Source organism: Gopherus evgoodei, chromosome 2 (genome assembly GCF_007399415.2).
Source record: "Gopherus evgoodei ecotype Sinaloan lineage chromosome 2, rGopEvg1_v1.p, whole genome shotgun sequence".
NCBI lineage: Eukaryota > Metazoa > Chordata > Testudines > Testudinidae > Gopherus > Gopherus evgoodei.
In genome coordinates, this window is record NC_044323.1 from 148,044,271 (window position 1) to 148,064,961 (window position 20,691).

At 52.3% G+C, this 20,691-nt stretch overlaps 1 protein-coding gene across 1 annotated transcript in view; it reads right to left on the reverse strand.

Moving 5' to 3' along the window:
• The window catches only part of FER1L5 (fer-1 like family member 5), a 94,196-nt gene that overhangs the window by 24,554 nt on the left and 48,951 nt on the right, over positions 1-20,691 (reverse strand). The window contains exons 19-33 of the mRNA XM_030549417.1: positions 18,792-18,981; positions 17,912-18,067; positions 17,632-17,760; positions 16,969-17,132; positions 16,057-16,171; positions 15,502-15,604; positions 14,719-14,882; positions 14,129-14,305; positions 13,182-13,341; positions 12,843-12,920; positions 10,338-10,519; positions 10,077-10,235; positions 1,995-2,093; positions 890-1,051; positions 446-611 (exon numbers count right to left, since the gene is read on the reverse strand). Coding sequence (XP_030405277.1) covers positions 446-611; positions 890-1,051; positions 1,995-2,093; positions 10,077-10,235; positions 10,338-10,519; positions 12,843-12,920; positions 13,182-13,341; positions 14,129-14,305; positions 14,719-14,882; positions 15,502-15,604; positions 16,057-16,171; positions 16,969-17,132; positions 17,632-17,760; positions 17,912-18,067; positions 18,792-18,981 — 2,204 coding nt within the window. The remainder of the gene's footprint in view (positions 1-445; positions 612-889; positions 1,052-1,994; positions 2,094-10,076; positions 10,236-10,337; positions 10,520-12,842; positions 12,921-13,181; positions 13,342-14,128; positions 14,306-14,718; positions 14,883-15,501; positions 15,605-16,056; positions 16,172-16,968; positions 17,133-17,631; positions 17,761-17,911; positions 18,068-18,791; positions 18,982-20,691) is intronic.

Below are 20,691 nucleotides of genomic sequence, written 5' to 3' on the forward strand. Positions count from 1 at the left end.
GGCTGGGGCTTGGGAGTGAGGCCACTGGCAGAGCTGTGGGGCGGTGGATGGGCCCTCCACGACTGGAATAGCAGAGGACTGCGGATCCCAGCTATGTCCTCCCTAGGAATACATCTTCCTTTAGTTTTAATGTTGGGGGATGTGCAGTCCTGGCACCCCAGCGGGAAAAGATTCTGTGGGGCGATGGGGGCTGGGGGGCTGCAGCATTTCTGTGTTAGAGCACACAGACACCACACTGGAGCCTGGCTCGGCAGAGCCAATGGTGCCAGACGGCTGGCTCCAGTGAAACGTGGGGTTTGGCCAAATAGTTCCAGAGGAGAGAGTCTGGCAGTGACAGATCCCGAGGTCCCTGCCAGCAATGGGAGAAAGACAGTGTTCCCCAGAGGTCCTGGGAACTGGGCTGGATGTGGGGGATGGCGAGTGGGATTCATTGGTTGGCCTGTACCTGGGGGTGGCAGGCTGGGATGGTGCCCCTCTGCAGACGGCTCGCACATGTACTGGCGCAGGGATCTCACGCTGGCCTGGCCCACCACTGGCTTATACCCAAACTCCCGGTTGTCCACGACCTTCAGCTCGATGGGGGGCATTAAATCTTCTTCCATGGGCAGGTGCTGTGGGGTGGCAAGCAGGTCCATGAGCTCCATGGGGAGGCAACAGAAGGAGCAGGCAACTGGGCCAGCACCTGGACACTCAGCCATGGAGCCCTGTATGGACAGACAGACAACGCTGGCCATAAGGCTAGAGGTGATGTGGGTCGGTGGGATCAAGTGGTCCCTGGAACTCTCCAACCATCTCTGACTCCTAACCCAGGCACGTAGGCAGGCAGGAAGGGAAGTGGCTGAGAAGCAGTGGGTGGAACTGCCCTGCCCCATGCTCCTGCCCTGCTCACCACTCTCATGAGGAAGACATTGATTGGGAAGTTGGGGTTCTCAAGGAGGTCTCTGATGGGAGCTGTCTGGATGGCCTCTCCTCCACACTCCACCACCAGGCTCGGCGACATGACGCTCAGCAGGTTGTAGCTCTGCAGGCCTCGCAGGCCCCAGGCCAGGATCTGGAGGGGAGGAAGAGGTGAATGGTTTGGTTGTACCATGGATGGACGTCACGAAGGAGGGGTAGGCTGGGCTGCTTCAGCACCAGTCCCACTGACAAAGACACCGGAGTGAAGCTGCCGATGTGGCTCTGTTTCAGAATCAGAACAGAGCTTAGAAGCCAGCCGGGCCAGAAACACTCACCAGCCAAGAGCCCTGGCCAGCCCCTGAGTCTATTGGACACCTAGCAGGGAGCTGAATGGGCTGGACTGCTCTGGGGCCCAGAAGGCGATGGAGGGGCTGAACTGCTCTGGAGCCCAGAGGGTGATGGAGGGGCTGACGACAGTGGCTCCCCAGCACAAACTCCCACCGACGTCCTGCCTGGCCAGTCAAGGTGGTGGGTGGGAAAAGGGCAATGCTTCAGCCTGTGTTGGTGCCAGGTGGAAGGGATGGTTCTGGGTGACAGGAGAGTTACAGTCAGGAGTGAGGGGCTGGGGTTAACCAAAGGGAGAAGCAGGGTCTGGAGGGAAATGACACGGTGACTAAACTAGAGGGGCAACCTTGCCCCGGCCCCCAGGCGATGAGCAGGGCGGGACTTCCTAGGTGCTTCCATCCCCATGCTGATGAGGAGCAGCAGCCTGTCCCCTCAGGAGGGGAAGCAACTGCAGGTCATTGGGGGCCATCGACCTCAGCCCATCATGCTGGTCTGATCTTCTTAGCGCTGCCTGCAGCAGTCCCCATGCAGGATGCCTCCCAGTTCCATCCCCGCTATCCCCCAGTCCCTGCTGGCTAGGCCCTCCTGTGGGGTAGATAGTGGCTGACACCCAATGGCTTGGCAGGCTTTGTGGCAGTAACAGGTGTTGCATGGTGCCCTCCGCAGCAGATGCTTGTTTCCTCCTCCCACCAAACAAGCTGCTTCTGCCCTGGAGGCCGCGTGAGCAGAGGGGCCCTGGCTGTCACCCTCACCTCAATGGCCATCAGTCTCAGCGTGGGCCGGATGCCGCTAGGGATGACGTAGATCCCGTTCTTCCAGGAGGGGGCGGGAAGGCAGCCTGGGGCACCATCCTGGGAGAGGAAGGACAAGGCTGTTGTGTGATGCTCTGGCTTGGCTGCACTAAGGCTCTTTCTTTGTACAAAATGGACAGAGGACTTTTGTGCTGGGGAAGGACCAGGACTGGCAGCCAAGGGCAATTCCTCTGGCTTCCACATCGTGCCCCATGCTAAAGTGACCCCTCCAGCCCTCGGAGACCCTGCTACATGGGCCAGGGGACTCAGTCTCTGTTGCTCACCGTTCCTGGGAATGCCAGCAAGGAGACTGAGGTAGAGCTTAGCTTTTGTGTTGGAGACACCTGTTCGGTTGGAACTCTCCTGAGATTCTCCATCAGGATGAGTGATGTGATGTCTGCCAGTCCCGGGGCATCTCATCCGTCCCCTGCACTGGGGCAGGACCCACTAAACCCTTCAAAACCACCAGTGACGGGGATTCCACAACCTCCCTTGGAAGCCTGGTCCAGAGCTCCACTCCCCTTAGAGTTAGAACGTTTTCCCTAATATCTAACGTAAATCTCGCTTGCTGCAAACTAAGCCAATTCCTTCTTGTCCTACCCTCGATGGCCGTGTAAAACAGCTGTATACAGTGTTGTTGCAGCTGTGTCGGTCCCAGGATATTAGAGAGACAAGGTGGGTGAGGTCATATCTTGTATTGTACCCATTCCTGTTGATAAGAGAGAAGCTTTCAAGCCCAGAGCTTCAGCACTGGGAAAGGTTCCCCGAGTGTCACAGCTAAAGACAAGATTGAACAGATAGTTTAGCATAAATAGCACATATTCTAAGGGATCCCTGTAGTCACAGGACAAAAAGGGGGTAAGTGGGTTACAGAATTGTAGAGTTAGAAAGGACCTCAAGGGTCATCTAGTGTAACCTCCAATAAACCATTAATCCAGCATTTTATTAAGTCTTAATAAAGACACTGGATTTATAGTTTATTACAACAACCTGTAACCCATTGATCCCTCTATTTGTCCTGTGGCTTCAGGGGTGTTAGGCCACTTCACCTTGAATGGTCCATTCCAACGTGTGCTAACTGCTTACGCTGAGCTATCTTTCAATCCAGTGTTTGGCTGGGACACTCGGGGTGCCTTTCCCACATCCAGGGATGAGGTCTGTGCGGCCAACAGCTTGGCTCTCTCGCCAACAGAAGTTGGTCCAATAAAAGTTATTCCTCCCCACCTTGTCTCTCTAATGGAAGACAGTCACCATCTTCCTTATAACAATTTTTAAATATTTAAAGGCTGTTATCAGATCTGGAGGACTGGGTGCCACACTTAAGGAAAGATGTGGACAAATTGGAGAGCATTCAGAGGAGAGCAACAAAAATGATACAAGATTTAGAAAACCTGATCTAGAAGGAAAGGTTAAAGAAAATGGGCACGTTTAGCACTGAGAAAAGCAGACTGAGGGGGGACCTGATAACAGTCTTCAAACTTGTTAAGAGCTGTTAGAAAGATTCATGGATTCCAAGGCCAGAAGGTACCATTGTGATCATCTAGTCTGAACTCCTGTTTCGCACAGGCCAGAGACCTGCGCCACAGTCATTCCTAGAGCAGATCTGATAGCAAACATCCACTCTTGATTTTAAAATGGTCAGTGATGGAGAATCTACCACAACCCTCGATAATTTGTTCCAATGGCTAATTACTCTCGTTGTTAAATGTACACCTTATTTTGTAGAATCATAGAAGATTAGGCTTGGAAGGACCTCAGGAGGTATCTAGTCCAACCCCCTGCTCAAAGCAGGACCAATCCCCAACTAAATCATCCCAGCCAGGGCTTTGTCAAGCCTGCCCTTACAAACCTCTAAGGATGGAGATTCCACCATCTCCCTAGGTAACTGTAGTGGGGTGGTTACCCGCTCCTGCCTGGAGAGAGCTGCAGCTCTAAAAGCTGGGCTGACTGGTGAAGTCTGTAAGCCAGGAGCCCAAACAGTCTCCTTCTGCCTGTAAAGGGAGATGGGCCTGGCTGCAGGGAGCTAGAGACAGGGTACCTGAGTGGAGCAGGGCTGGGGAAAAGCTGAGGAGCTGGGGAGCTCCAGCCTGGAAAGCCCCAGACTGCGGCCTAGCACAAGGCTAACAGGTACTGGGGGTTGCAGAGGGCAGCCCAGGGGTAGGCCAAGGCAGCAGGTCCAAACCCACCCGTGCCAGTGATGAGAATGCTGATACTGCAGTCTGCCTCAGGGTGTGGGGCTAGACAATGTCTGGCAGTAGCCGTATATTGAGGCGAGGTGGGGATAGTGGATGGGGGTTCCCCTGGGAGGGGGAGACCCTGAGAGAAAGGGGTTACTGCCAGGGGGCTGCACCTCAGGTAAACGGGCACCAGGTCCAGGGAGGGACACGGGTGCCAACAGCAAGCAGTAAGGCGGATCACTGGCCTGCAGAGGTTGCTCTGGGCTGGAAATCGAGCTAATTCCCTGAGAGACCAGCAGGAGGTGCCACAGAGGTGAGTCCACACACTTACAGTATCCCATTTCAGTGCTTCACCACCCTTCTAATGAAATAGTGTTTCCTAATATCCAGTCTAAACCTCCCGCACTGCAACATGAGACCATTGCTTCTTGTTCTGTCATCTGCCACCACTGAGAACAGCCAAGCTACATCCTCTTTGGAACCCCCCGTCAGGTAGTTGAAGGCTGCTATCAAATCCCCTGTCATTCTTCTCTTCTGCAGACTAAACAAGCCCAGTTCCCTCATCTTCTCCTCATAAGTCATGTGCCCTAGCCCCCTGGTCATTTTTGTTGCCCTCCACTGGACTCCCTCCAATTTGTCCACATCCTTTCTGTAGTGGGGGGCCCAAAACTGGATGCATTACTCCAGATGTGGCCTCACCAATGTCGAATAGAGGGGAATGATCACATCCCTCAATCTGCTGGCAATACTCCTACTAATGCGGCCCAATATGCCATTAGCCTTCTTGGCAACAGGGGCACACTGTTGACTCATATCCAGCTTCTCATCCACTGTAATCCCCAGGTTTTCCGCAGAACTGCCACTTAGCCATTCGGTCCCCAGCCTGTAGCAGTGCATGGGATTCTTCCTTCATAAGTGCAGTACTCTGCGCTTGTCCTTGTTGAACCTCATCAGATTTCTTTTGGCCCAATCTTCCAATTTGTCTAGGTCACTCTGGATCCTATCCCTACCCTCCAGCGTATCTACCACTCCTCCCAGTTTAGTGTCATCTGCAAACTTGCTGAGGGTGCAGTCCATGCCATCCTCCAGATCATTAATGAAGATGTTGAACAAAACTGGCCCCAAGACCAACCCCTGGGGCACTCCACTTGATACCAGCTGCTAACTAGACATCAAGCCATTGATCACTATCGTTGCTGCTTTTACTGATCACTATCTGTTGAGCCCGACAATCCACACTTCTTTAACTTGTCGGCAAGAATACTGTGGGAGACTGTATAAGAAGTCAAGGTGTATCACATCCACTACTTTCCCCATATCCACAGAGCCAGTTATCTCATCATAGAAGGCAGTCAGGTTGGTCAGGCATGACTTGCCCTTGGTGAATCCATGATCACCTTCCTCTCCTCCAAGTGCTTAAAAATGGATTCCTTGAGCACCTGCTCCATGATTTTTCCAGGGACTGAAGTGAGTCTGTAGTTCCCCGGATTCTCCTTCTTTCCTTTTTTAAAGATGGGCACTATATTTGCCTTTTCCCAATCATCCGGGACCTCCCCTGATTGCCACTAGTTTTCAAAGATAATGGATAATGCAATCACATCAGCCAACTCCTTCAGCACCCTCATATGCATTAGATCCGGCCCCATGGATTTGGGCATGTCCAGCTTTTCTAAATAGTCCTTAACCTGTTCTTTCTCCACTGAGGGCTGCTCACCTCCTCCCTATACTCTGCTGCCCAGTGCAGCAGTCTGGGAGCTGACCTTGTCTGTGAAGACCGAGGCAAAAAAAGCATTGAGTATTTCAGCTTTTTCCACATCATCTGTCACCAGGTTGCCTCCCTCATTCAGTAAGGGTCCCACACTTTCCCTGACCACCTTCTTGTTGCCAACATACCTGTAGAAACCCTTCTTGTTACCCTTCATAACCCTTGCTAGCTGCAACTCCAGTTCTGGTTTGGCCTTCCTGATTACATCCCTGCATGCTCTAGCAATATTTTATACTCCTCCCTAGTCATCTGTCGAAGCTTGCACTTCTTTGCTGTCTGAATTTGTCTAGCTTCAGCTTCCAGCCATTGGATGGTTTTAGACCTTCCTCTGCTAGAATGAGGAGCCTAATTATTACACATTTGTTCCCCATGTAGGTACTTTTAGACTGCAATTGAGTCATCTTCTCTTAGACAAGCTAAAAAGATTGAGCTCCTTGAGTCTATCACTATAAGGCAGGTTTTCTAATCCTTTAATAATTTTCATGGCTCTTCTCTGCACCCTCTCCAATTTATCAACATCCTTCTCGAATTGTGGGCTTCAGAACTGGACACAGGATCCCAGCAGCGGATGCACCAGTGCCAAATACAGAGGGAAAATAACCTCTCTGCTCCTACTTGAAATTTCTCCGTTTATCCATCCAAGGAGCGTATTAGCCCTTTCAGCCACAGCATCACACTGGGAGCTCATGTTCCACAGATTATCCACTGTGACCCTCAAATCTTTTTCAGAGTCCCTGCTTCCCAGGACAGAGTCCCCCAGCCTGTAAGTGCGGCATATGTTCTTCGTTCCCAGCTGTTTACATTTACATTTAGCTGTATTAAAATACATATTGTTTGTTTGCATCCAGTTTACCAAGTGATCCAGGTTGCTCTATATCAATGACCTGTCCTTTTTGTGATTTACTACTCCCCCAGTTTGTGTGTCATCTGCAAACTTTATCAGGGATGATTTTATATTTTCTTCCAGGTCATTCAAAAAATGTTAAATATCGTAGGGCCAAGAACTGATCCCTGCAGGACCACACTAGAAATACACCAAGTCAATGATGATTCCCCATTTACAATTACATTTCGAGACCTATCAGTTAGCCAGTTTTTAATCAATTTACTGAGTGCCATGTTAATTTTATATTGTTCTAGTTTTTTAATCAAAATGTTATGCAGTACCAAGTCAATGATTTACAGAAGTCTATTATATCAACACTATTACCTTTAGCAACCAAATTTATAATCTCATCGAAAAATATATCAAGTTAGACAAATATCTATTTTCCATAAACCCATGTTGATTGGTATTAAGGCATTAAGTCCTTTAATTCTTTATTAATCGAGTCTCATATCAACAGCTCCATTATCTTGCCTGGAATTGGTGCCAGACTGATAGGCCTACAATTACCTGGGTCATCCTGTTTACCCTTTTTTAATATTGGCACAACTTTAGCTTTCTTCCAGTCTCCTGAAACATGTCTGGTATTCCAAGACTTATTGAAAATCAACATTAACAGTCAAGCGAGCTCCTCAGCCAACTCTTTTAAAACTTTTGGATGCAAATGTGACCCCAAAACCCCTTAATGCCAACAGGCAAGGGGGTTACAGGAATGTCCTGATTCTGTTATATACATTCTGGTTCACCACAGAATGTCTTGTGAGGTCTCAAATGAAAGCTGGTGTCATATTGGTCATTAATATCACTGTGAAATGTATGTCCATAAGGAGTTATGTACATAGATTGAAGATATGTTCTTAGAGTCTGTATCAAGGTTCGAGTCACCGGCAGAGGTGAAAAAAGCAGGTTTTGTGTCAGACAAGAGGTGTTTATTCACCTGTCTCTCTGCTGGGATGGAAACGAAGCATTGTATGCTAACACACTGTACTCTAGCCCACTTACATATGAAGTCAACAGGGAAGCATGCATGGAAAAATAAACCAGGGGTGGTTATCCTGTCTCTGAGCACAGGCAATGAATTTTGGGGATTATAAATAGAAGACAAAGAAGACACTCCTTACCCTTCACCTGGGAAGTAAACGGGCAGTGCGTCTGCATTCGTAAAACTGGGATCTCAGCCAACCTTGGCTGAAAAGCTGCAAAGCACTTTGGGGTGAGATGAACTTCTTTAGACAGGTGGTTAATTTGTTAGTTAAGTTTAGTCTCTAGAAGACATGTTCTGATTTAGTTTTATTTGTAACCTTTTGTCTCCAATATTCGTACTACCACTCTAACCTTGAATCTTTGATGATAAACTTATTCTTATTGTCACTATTAATATATCTCAGTGCTATGATATTAAGCAAGGTGCTGAGTCTGAGCTGAATCAGACAGGCTGGTGTGTACACTGGTCCTTCCCTGGTATTTCTGTGAGCGTTCAGGGGATGGGGCAATAGGCACAGCCGGAGAATGCTTCACAGGGTATTGGGGTCTGGGATTATTAACCTGTAAGGCCTGGCTTAGCCCAGAGGAGAATGCTAACAGGCTGGTGGCATTGTGAGATGACACCCAGTGAAGCAAAAGCAAGACTCCTTCTCACTGAAGACGGGGGCCCACAAGGTGACTCACACTCCTGGGTACCCTGAGATCTGTCACAGAAAGTTATCTGGACTTGCTGATTTTAAAATGTCTAATTTTAGCAGCTGCTGTTTAACACCCTCCTGAGATACTAGTGGAATGGACAGAGTGTTCTCAAAAGATGATGCTACATCTGTTTTTTTCCCAAATAGAGAATAGAAATAGTTATTGAACACTTCTGCCTTTTCTGCATTATTATTGATGATTGTACCATTTCCATCTAGTAAGGGACCAATACAATTGTCAGGATAATTTTTGTTCCTAAAATTCTTAAAAAGCTCCTTCTTATTGTCCTTAACTCTGTTGGTCATAGATGTCTCCTTCTGTCCCTTTTGTTTCCCTTATCAATTTTCTACAATTTACAGCTTCTGATTTATATTAACTTGTTATCAACTTCTCCTTTCTTCCATTTATTTATTTAATTTTGTATAGCTGCCTTCATTTCCCCTCTAAACCAGGTCATTTTTTAAAACCAGTATGGCCTTCTTCTTCAATTGTGGGATTGTGCCTTTTTGGGTATCTAGTAATGTATTCTTAAATAATTCCCAATTACCATGAACATTTTTCTGATGAAATAATTGCAGATGATTGGGTAATAATTGTTTCAGTTTTGTGAATTTGGCCATTTTACATTACCAAGTATATATCTCACTGGTCTGGAATTCATTCTGTTTGCACATTATAAATGTGATCAAATCATGATCATAAGTTACCATTAATATTTAGTTCTGTGATCAGTTCTTCACCTGTCAAGACCAGGTCTAATACAGAATTCTCGATCTTGGATGCAGCACTTTTTGAGTTAGGAAATTGTCATCTCTAATGTTTAGAAATTCCAAGGATGTTCTAGTTCTGGCAGTGTGAGACCTTCAGCATGTGCCATTCAGATTGAAGTCCCCCACGATAATATAGTTTTTCCCCTACACATTGTAGATAGGTGCGTAAGGAAGCAGTTATCCTGTTCATTTGTGGGATTTGGTGGTTGGTTGCAGACACCAACTAATACCTCATCTTGTGCTTTAGCCATTAAAACATTGATCCATAAGCATTCAAGAATGTTCTCTTCCAAATAATCAGCAATTCAGAAGCAGATGATGCCATTTCTGACATACATCTTTTGCCCACTTGCTCCTTCCTAAATGGTTATAACCATTGATTTTAACATTCCAGTCATGGGAATCATCCCACCAGGTTTCAGTAAATAAAGAGGACGGTGACCAATTGTTCGCCAGGTCCACTGAAGGCAGGACAAGAAGTAATGGGCTTAATCTACTATAACCCCCAGATCCTTTTCACCTAGCCGGTACTACCACCTAACTAGTTATTCCCCATTTGTATTTGTGCATTTGAGTTTTCCTTTCTATGCGCAGTATTTTGCCCTTGTCTCTACTGAATTTTGTCTTGTTGATTTCAGACCAGCTCTCCAATTTGTCAAGGTTATTTTGAATTCTAGTTCTGTCCTCCAAAGTGCTTGTTACCCCTCCCTTCAGCTTGTGCAAACACCTTCCCCCGTCCAAAAAAAACCACACCCCTTTTACCTTGGGATCCAATAGGAGCTCAAAGGCAGCTAAGAGCTTGCCCGCTTCCTTCTGCTGCTTTGTGATTGGATACCACTGGAGGCGGGGGAGGTGTCGGGATCCGAGATCCAGACATACCAGTGGGGAACACATGCTCCTCCCCAGGAAGTCATCCTTGTCCTAATATAATGAGGAGATATGATCAGATCATGTGAGTCATGGGGCTGCAGATCCTCTTCACCTGCTCCTCCTTTACCCCCTTCCCTGGGATCTCGCACTTACAATGATGTCCCGGCCAAACAGCTCCAAAACCACCAGTGGCGGGTCCTGCCGGGTGGCCTGGGGGTCTCCGTAAATCAGTATATGGTCGAAGATGAGGGTCTGGTCCCAGCTGGGGCTCAGGGTGGCAGTCAAGGTCTGCGTGCGCTGACTCCTGTGCAGGAAGGACACGTGGGCATAGGGATCTGGAGGAAGGAGATGGGAGAGATGGGCTGTTCACTCATAGAGTCATAGAATATCAGGGTTGGAAGGGACCTCAGGAGGTCATCTAGTCCAACCCCTCTGCTCAAAGCAGGACCAATTCCCAACTAAATCATCTCAGCCAGGGCTTTGTCAAGCCTGACCTTAAAAACCTCTAAGGAAGGAAATTACACCACCTTCCTAGGGAACCCATTCCAGTGCTTCACCACCCTCCTAGTGAAATAGTGTTTCCTAATATCCAGCCAAGACCTCCCCCACTGCAACTTGAGACCATTGTTCCTTGTTCTGTCATCTGGTATCACTGAGAAAAGTCTAGAGCCATTCTCTTTGGAACCCCCTTTCAGGTAGTTGAAAGCAGCTATCAAATCCCCCCTCATTCTTCTCTTCTGCTGACTAAATAATCCCAGTTCTCTCAGCCTCTCCTCATAAGTCGTGTACTCCAGCCCCCTAATAATTTTCGTTGCCCTCTGCTGGACTCTCCAATTTTTTCACATCCTTCTTGTAGTGTGGGGCCCAAAACTGGACACAGTACTCCAGATGAGGCCTTACCAATGTTGAATAGAGGGGAATGATCTTATCTCTCAATCTGCTGGCAATGCTCCTACCTATACAGCCCAAAATGCTGTTAGCCTTCTCGGCAACAACGTCACACTGTCGACTCATATCCAGCTTCTCATGCACTGTAACCCCTAGGTCCTTTTCTGCAGAACTGCTGTCTAGCCACTTGGTCCCTAGTCTGTAGCAGTGCATGGGATTCTTCCATCCTAAGTGCAGGACTCTGCACTTGTCCTTGTTGAATCTCATCAGGTTACTTTTGGCCTAATCCTCTAATTTATCTACGTCCCTCTGTATTCTATCCTTAGCCTCCTGCGTATCTACTCCTCCTCCAGTGTATCTACTTCTCCCAGTTTAGTGTCATCTGCAAACTTGCTGAGGGTGCAGTACATGCCATCCTCCAGATCATTAATGAAGATATTGAACAAAATTGGCTCCAGGACCGACCCTTGGGGCACTTTGCTTGATACCAGCTGCCAACTAGACATGGAGCCACTGATCACTACCCGTTGAGCCCAACAATCTAGCCAGCTTTCTATCCACCTTATAGTCTGTTTATCCAGCCCATACTTTAACTTGCTGGCAAGAATACTGTGGTAGACCATATCAAAAGCTTTGCTAAAGTCAAGGAATAACACGTCCACTCCAGTCCTGTAGGAATCCGTCAGAGCGGGCAGCGTCTCAGTGTTCCCGTCTGGACATAACAACGTGAGAGAGATGTAGAACTGACCTATCTGAGGGGCACCGTGCAGCCCATTGGACATTGTGCGCCCAGCAGCAGGGAACCTGTAGGACCACTGTTTGTACAGCGTACAGGGCCGGCTCTGGCTTTTTTGTCGCCCCAAGCAAAAAAAAAAAGAGGGTGGGGCCACCAGAGCACCAAAACGGGGAAGAAAACGGCGCGGCTGGAGCAGCAAAGCGGGTGGGGGGAATATGGCGGGACTGGAGCAGCAAAGCCAGTGGGGGGACACGGCACGGCTGGAGCGGCAAAGTGGGGGGGGGGACACAGCGCGGCTGGAGCGGCAAAGCAGGGGGGGACACGGCGCGGCTGGAGTGGCAAAGCGGGGGGGGGAACAACACAAAAATGGCACGGCTGGAACAGCAAAGCGGGGGGGCAGGGGGAGTAACAATGGTGCGGCCGGCAAAGCAGGGGGAAAACAAAACAAAAAACTCTACAGGGCAACCGGAGTCAGGGGACTCCCTGTGCTGCAGAGTGCGCGCCCAGTCTAATGTGGGGGAAGGGGAGGGAGCGTGGGGGAGAGACAGAAGCGGGGCGGCCAGCGCTTCAGCGGGGCACTCACCCCGCGGCCCCGATTGCTGCGCCGCCTGCCGGGAGGGCTCCGCTCCACTCCAGTCGGCAAGGACGCGGGCTGCCCTGCCAAGTTTGCTGCAGGGCGCTCCCCTCCTCCGCCCCCAACAGGGCGGTCAGAGCAGCGAAAAAAAAAAAAAAGGCAGCCGTGCCGCCCTAGATTTGGGCGGAATGCTGCCCCGTAGAATCTGCCGCCCCAAGTACAAGCTTGCTCAGCTGGTGCCTGGAGCCGGCCCTGACAGCGTAGGCCATTCAGAGCTCCCATGCCCAACAGGGGGGACCTATCTGGCCTTGGAGGGTTATACCAAGGGTCGCACCAAGAATATTTGTGTTAGGCCCCCAGGCGTTATGATCTGGGGGTGCCAGGAGATGGGTGGGGTAGAGCAGGGACGGTCTGAAGAAGCATGTGCTGAGGGTGGCGGGGTTTGCCTCATGTCACCTACCGGAGGAGCTCCTGCCATCGCTTGGTGTCAGATCCCTGGCTTGGTAGATGTAGCAGTGTAGCTGGTAGTAATTGGGCTCTGGAATATGAAGAGTTCACAGGTCTCACCCACACTCCTCCTCACCTGTTACGCAGAGGTGCCCTGCGGTGTCCCCCCATTCCTGCCACCATCCAGGGCCCAGCTGCAGAGGCTTCAGTCCTTCCGTCCATGGAGAGGGGCCCAGGAGGAGCCAATGATCGCAGGGACCCTGAAACCAGTGGATGGAGGGACAGATTGGGGGGCTACCTTCCTTCTAGGGCTCTGGGGCCAGGTGTGATCCCCTCCATGCCAGTGACTCACGCTGGAAGACACAGGTGATCAGAGGAGTGTTCAGCTGCAGGATGTTCTGGGCTGGGGACCTCTTCTCTCTCTCTCCCTCCTCCAGGATCTTTTTCTCTTGCTCCGTTTGTTTCTCTTTCTCTTCTCCTTCCTCCTTCTCTTGATCTTCAAACTCCATGCCCTGAGCAGAGAGCAGTCCTCAGCCCCTGGGCACCCTCAGCTGCAGGACGTCCAGCTGGAAGTGCTGGGACCCGGGTGGAGCTCTCACTGCCAGGATGCCCTCAGCACCCCCTTCCGGCTGCAGGTCCTGCTTCCTGTTTCCAGCTCCACGGAGTCTATAGCCCCTGCCCTGGCTATACATCCTCACTAACACAACAACCACTTCCTCCCACCTCTGTTGTAACCATCCCCATCATTCCTCTCCATTCCTCTCTATGGCTGCATCTCCCTGGGGGCTCAGGAGCACCCTGCCTTGGGTCTGTGAGCTACCTTGGGGCAGGATGACCCTTCTGTGTCAATCAGCCCTCTCTAGCCTATGGAGACCCTGCTTTGGGCCAGTGGTTTGTGATAGTGGCTGGGCAGGTGCTTTCTGGGAGAGGAAAGAAGAGAGGCTCCAACTGGAGACAATGGGCCAGGGGTTGCACTCCTCCCTCTCTAGCCTGAGACCACCCATTGGCATAAGGCTGCATGCACAGCTCCTACTGGATCAGCTGCAGCCGGGGGTTTCCAGCTGAGATCTGCCTGCCTCAGGGAAGCCTCCTGTTGGCTCACTCTGCAAGGCTGCTGCCTACGAGCCTCCCAGTTCCTGTCATGCCCAGTGCATGGGTCTGCATGGGTCTGGCCAGGTGATAGGGGGGAAGGGGTTCCCAGCCATTCTAGCGTTTGGCTAGCCGGGGACAGGATCTTACTTAGAATAGCGGCCAAATGAACAGCCAAGGGCAATGCCCCTTTGCTGCCTGGCCTCTTACCAGGGAGCCCTCCAAGAGGAAAATGGGAGCCACCCTGGCGGGCTGCACAGGCACGAGCTTCCTGTGCCAGCAGCGCCGCCGGTAAGTGTCATGCAGCCGGGGCTGCAGGTGGAACTTCCAGCCAAAACAGGAGGCATATTCCCAGGTGTCCTCTTCCGCCGGCTTCCCTGTCGAGTGCTGCAAAAATGGGACAGTCCTGAGAAAGAGGGAAGAGCTGCGCCACAAGGATCCAGCTCAGATTCAATCCTGACCCTCCGTAAGATTTCCCCGAAGCAAGTCCCCTCCCTGGCCATCAGGTTTCACCCTGAGACACTTTGGAGCTTTCCAGCTCCATTTTGCAGACTTCAGAGGCTCAAGTACAATCCGTGAACCTGGGGGAGTGCATCTCCAAACAGCTCAGTTGACTTTGGTGGAGCCCCGGTGATTTGCAGAGGAGCCAGGCCGCCTTACACCAGCTGAGGGTTTGTCCTCGCAGTGTGGTGTGTGTCTGACGCTCCCTCACCTCTCGGGTGCTGGGAGCAGCCCCTTCCGAGCCAGCCCCATAGGCACCATGAGCACAGCCCCAGAGCTCGGCCACTGCCACCACTTACCAGCTGGAGAAAGGAGGCGATTTCCTGCTCCTGGTTCTGAGCGTTCAGGTCCCGACAGCGTCTCCGCAGCCAGCGCCGACGCCGGTGTGTGTGGTATGTCTTCTCTGCAGCATTCCAGGATTGGGGGGTTCCAGTGGGGGGGATGCCAATGCCGTACTCCCAGCCTGAGAGAGGAGCCGTGCTGCCATCAGGACCTGGGAGGAGGCCCCAGGAAGGTGTGCTCACATCCTGGTGATCGGACCCTCTCTCATGAAACCAGGCAACCTCCTGCATGGCCTCTCCTGCTGCCTGGGCTCACTCCCCAACTGCCTGGGATGGACAAGGTGCTGATCCTGTGACTGAGGCTGGCAGGGAGAAGCTGCAGCCAGTACACGTGTTCATGCACCAGCTCTCTCTGTCTGCCAGCAGGGAAAGCCTAGGAAACTCCCCTCATGTGCCCACCAACCCAGGTCTAGAGCAGCCTCCTCCAAGGGTGATAGGGGAGCTCAGTCTCCATGGCCTGTCTGCTGAGGCTGCCAGCAAGATGGGAAGCTTGTACCAGTGGTGGTGTCGGTGATCCTGTGATGAGGATGCTTGTCTGCTGGGAACCCGCTAAACTCACTCTGGGCTGCTGAATGGCCCTCGCAAAGACTGCCCCACAGACCCTTCAGGATGTGCCCAGGAGAACACAGTCAGCACTGAGCCCCACAAATCAGGGTGGGCAGCAGCTTGGTCCTGGCTCTCTGATTGCTCCACAGTGGCCACACCGATTTCCCTGGAAACAAGCATGGGAAGGCCACTTACCAGACTCATCCACAGCTCGGTTCACCTCCACCCTCCAGCCTTCCTCGAAGTGCCAGCCCTTAGGGCACACGATCCCTTCCTTTGGGGAGACAGCGGCTCCGCCCTGGAACCGAGACAACAGGGGAACTGTGGAGCTGAGCATGTTTGCTGGAGGTGCCCCGGACCTTTCAGAAGGGTCCAGCAGCCATGGTCAGGGCCAGACTCTCTGGAGAGCCCAGCCTGTCATGGGTTGAGCCCTCTGACACATCCAAAGCACTGAGTGTCACAGCAGGAGCTGCTGGGAGCTGAACCCCTTTGCAAATAATGTCCTCAGAGACCAGGGCCCAGGGAAAGTGTCAGCACCATGGAGACCAAAGCCTCTGGGCATCCCTGGGAAAAGGTAGACGCAAACCAGGGCGGGCAGAAAGCCAGGCTGCAGGCTGGAGCTGGTATATATCCTGGAGAGGGGCTGGAGAGGTTCTGGTTTGATGGCACAAATGAATGAAAAACAACCTCCAAGATGACACCTCCCACCAGCCAGTGCTGCTTGCACCCAGGGCTCCCTCCTCTCCTCACCGCATCAGTGTTGGGAGAAGGGGCTGGGGCCCACTCTTCCCCTGGCTGCCGGCTCTCGTTCTCGTACACCTCCTCCAGCACCTCACTGTGGTTGGTCTCAGTATCCAGCAGCAGCCTGTGCAGGAGGCCAGGGCAGAGTCAGGAATGCAGGAGTCTCATCTCATAGCTTTTCCAAAGGGTTGGCCGGACAGCTCTGCATGGATCCTCCTGTCATCTCCTGTTCTCTCCCATCAAACCTCAGGGACCTGTCCCTCTAGTCCAGTACCTGGCACCTCCATCTGGAACCCTCCACCAGTGAGGGAGGACGTTCCTCCTGACCCCAGCTGGAGATCCACTCACACCTTGAGGCCTGATACAAGGTCTGAGAGCCCCGGGGCAATAGTCCTCGCTAGCATGACTGCAGATGCGATCCTGACTGGGACATGTCTAATCTCTCCTGGAAACAGACTCATCTTTTTGCTTCAATAGTATCCTGCAGCAGTGAGTTCCACAGCTTAGCTGTGCAATCAGCTCTCTAGGCCCTTCACTGGCTCAGCTCTTCCCATCCTACTCCAACACTGATGTGGGGGACTCAGCGGAAGGCACATTTAACCCTTTAAACACCTTCCCTCACCAGGAGCCTGTACTAGCCAGTGTCATAAGTTAATGATCTGTTGCATACCAGGATGTTTCCCAAAGCCCATCTCGTGCTGTTTCCTCCTTTGGCCATGTCCGGCGTTTCAGAGAAAGGTGTAAGCTCACTTCATAGCACCCCTCACAGTACAGTACTATACACATGGGAGATCTCTCCCAGAGCCCCTGAAACTCCTCCTCCCCATAATGGTTTTTGGGCTTCCTCCTGGCCTGGTTCTCATTGGCAGGAGACAGCCCCTGTGAAGGGCTCTCAGCAGGACAGCATGTCACACGACTCACCTCCTCTGTGGCTCCACCGCCCAGTCGCCATCCCAGTGCCAGCCCTTGGGCAGCTGGAACTTGTCCCTTGGGACACCAATCTTCCCGGTTATGTCCGAGAAGCTGGGGTGCTGCATCAGCCCTTTGGGCCCCCACTTCCCAAAGATCTTCACCTGGTTCTCATACTGAGTAGGGCACAGGGGAGTGACAGACACAGACGGAAGCAGGTCAGAACAGGTGCAATTCCGCAGACACAGGGCGGGCTCCGGGCGTGGGGTGAGCGCTGGGCAGCTCCAGCCAGTGCGGGGTGGCAGAAGGGCTGAGCAGAGCTGCTGTGGAAGGGGTGTGCGAGGCACATGAGCTCTTATGGGCTGGACCCGCTCCAAAAGCAGCCACCATGCATGGGCAGAGCCCGCTCCACCCCTGCATGGCTCTCCGGCTCCCAATAGCCCGAGGCAAGCGACAGCAGCTAAGAGATTCTGGCACATCTCTTACCTTCAGGAAGAGGGTGTGGGTTTTCCTGAAGGTAAGAGGCTCAATTGGCCTGCTGAGGGTGCACCCAGTGTACGCAGCATTCTCTGTCGGCTCCAGCACCACCCTTGTCCAGCAAACCTCCCTCCCCACATGGAAGCCCCGGCAGATTATCTCTGCCTCTCGCCCCAGAGCTGTCCTCCTCCTGCTTACCGTCTCTGCATAGACACCAATCTTCCCCTCGCAGTGCCTCATGAACTCCTGGCTGTCGGACACCAGACTCAGCCACATTCGCATGCGCAGCTGGCCATGGATGGTGTCCTTCCCATCCCGCCGGGGGCTCTGCAGGAGAAAGGCAAAGGGGCCGTGCTGGACCCGCTCCAAAAGCAGCCACCATACGTGGGCAGAGCCCGCTCCACCCCTGCTTGGCTCTCCGGCTCCCCACAGCCCGAGGCAAGCGACAGCGGCTAAGAGATTCTGGCACATCTCTTACCTTCAGGAAGAGGGTGTGGGTTTTCCCGCACAGCTTGCCACAGGCACAGGGACCGGCCTTGGAGAACATGATGGTGTGAGCCTTCACGCGGGCATAGGCCACCCGCTTCTCCTTGCACAGCATCCAGATCACCACATCGGGCATGCTGGCTTGGGGCTGGGGGTGGCCGCACATCAGGAGAGAGAAGAGATTTCACAGATGCTATTGCAGGAGCAGAGGGCTGCTCCTGGGCTGCTCTCCTTCCCATGGCAGGGGCTGTGCCAACTCAGCCCCTTAGGCTCCCCCCTCATGCCAGCCTGGCCCTCCTGATAGGCCTGTCTGCAGATGCAACCCCCAGCGTGACCAGAGAGCCCCTCTGGAGCTATTCAGCACTAACTCAGCATCACTCCTAGCTACCAGTGACCCAAGGAATGAACAGCGAGATCAGAGACTGGAGAGTGAGAGCTCCCTGGCTAAGCATGTCTCCATTCTTCTCCAGGACTGCTCAGCCTGGACACTAGAGGAGATGACGTTAGAGGCAGGGCCAGCTCTAGGCACCAGCAAAGGAAGCAAGTGCTTGGAGTGGCCAATTAGAAAGGGGCAGCACGTCCAAGTCCTCGGTGGCACTTCCCTTAGTCCCTCTCTTCCTCTTTGAGCTGCCGCTGAAGTGCCACTGAAGAGGAAGAGAGGAAGCGAAGGACCCGCCGCCGAATTGCCGCAGAAGAATGAAGCGGCACGATCGAGCTGCCGCCGAAGTGTTGCCGATCAGCTTTGTCTTTTTTTTTTGCTTCGCAGCTTGGGGCGGCAAAAAAGCTAGAACCGACCCTGACTAGAGGAGATGCTGGCGGGCAAGGCAGCCTGGGGATGGTGTCTGGGGAAGGGGTGCAAGGCCTTGGCCTACCTCCGGAGTGACGGAGTTGATCCTCTGCAGCCAGTCCTCTACCTTGAGGATCAGAGTCTTTGGGTTCATCCCAGCGCTCAGCCTCTCTGCAGACCTGGCTACTTGGTGGAGGAGCCGACGACGTAGGTCCCTCAGCTGCTGATCCAGGACTGTGGCTGTCACCTGACCTTCCAAACTGGGCAGCGGCCTGCTGTGAGGAGCATCAACAGGGAGAGGTCAGAGTTCCCTCACTGCCACCAGCTACCCAGGGCAGAGAGCATGGGGGTCTGATAACTGACCTGCCCCTTGGCTTGCGGGTGGAGAGATGAGAAATGTGGAACTGACCCATGGCATCATGTAAGTCAGAACTGGAAAAGACATGGCCAGTCCCTCTCCTGGCCAGGCAGGATTGCTCCCTGCAGCACTTTTGCCAGTGCTTTGTCCAGTCCAGTTTTACATGTCTCAAGTGATGGAGATCCCACCCCGGTCCCACATCCTCATTGATCTCACTGGCAGGAAGGACTCCCTGAGAGTCAGCCTTCAGTTTCCATTTCTCAAGTCCATCCCGTCACTCCTAATTACCCTACGTTTCCCATCCTAAACAATCCCCCTTCCTCCTTGGGGTTGACACCCATCAGACTTTTGCAGACTATGATCACATTCCCCACGCCCTAGACACTGCTTAGCTAAGATGTAACCCCGTTAGCTTGCCAGCCCCCTGTTTCTCCTAACTCCTCCCAGCTGGAAAATACCCTTCTGGAGATGAAGACATGTCATGAGGGCACAGCCTGATCTGTAACCTCCATGCTAGGTTAGGAAGCCAATAGATGGTGAGGACATGGACAGACACTGGAGATCCAGCTTCGGAGAAAGGCACTGAGAAAGCTGGCACCATAGTCTGGCAATCAAAAGCCCAGAGTAGCCAACCTCTGGAGACAGGGGGACACATGCAGTATTGTCGATATAGCCTTCTTGTACAGTTTGGCAGTGTGACGCAGTAGGGAACGGGGTGGATTGACCTGGGAATGTCGTTTAGTTTTACTAGGGTTTTCTGCATGGGTGATGGGAGAGCAGGGGATGACTTTAGGTGAGGGACGGTACCTGAGCCTATAACCTGAGCCAGGAAGGGGGTCCGGGAAGCTGGACAAAGGGAGGAAGCCTGCTGAAAGGGGTTTTTTTGGTTTCAATTTTGGGCTGGCTGGGAAGAGGCAGGGAATCCTAGTCTGGGGTCTAAGATCCTTGCCCCCCGGAGGGACCTGGCTGAGAGGTCCTGGTTGTACCTACAAGCCCTGCTTGAGACTGTGTTCCTGTCGTCTAATAAACTTTCTGTTTTACTGGCTGGCTAAGAGTCACATCTGACTGCAAAGCGAAGTGGGGAGGGGTGTGCAGGACCGTCTGGCTTCCCCAGGACTCCGCCTGGGCAGACTCGCTGTGGGAAGCACATGGAGGGGCATATGCTGAATGCCCCAAGGAGAGATCCAGGAGGTGAAGCTGTGTAAGCTTCTTGCCCTGAAAATAGTCTGCTCCGAGGGAGAGGAGGCTCCCCAAAATCCTGACTGGCTTTGTGGGGAGCAGTTCCAGAGCATCGCCCAGGGACTCTGTGACAGGCAGCCCCTTTGGTAATAAATGATACTTTGCCCTTCTATAGCATCTTTCCCGTGAGGATCTCAAGGCCAGGTGCTCACAGATTGCGATCTGTCACTCCGGTAAAAATCTGGAGTGACTCCACTGAGGTCAACATTCATACCTGGGTAACTGAGCTCTGAGTCTGGTCCTTTAGGGTTAATTACACAATGTATAATTCCCATTCGACACAGTGAGACTCTAGATCACAGTGAGAGGAAGGCCCAGGTTTTCAAATATCAGGATGTAGCCGTGTTAGTCTGTATCCATAGAAACAACAAGGAGTCTGGTGGCACCT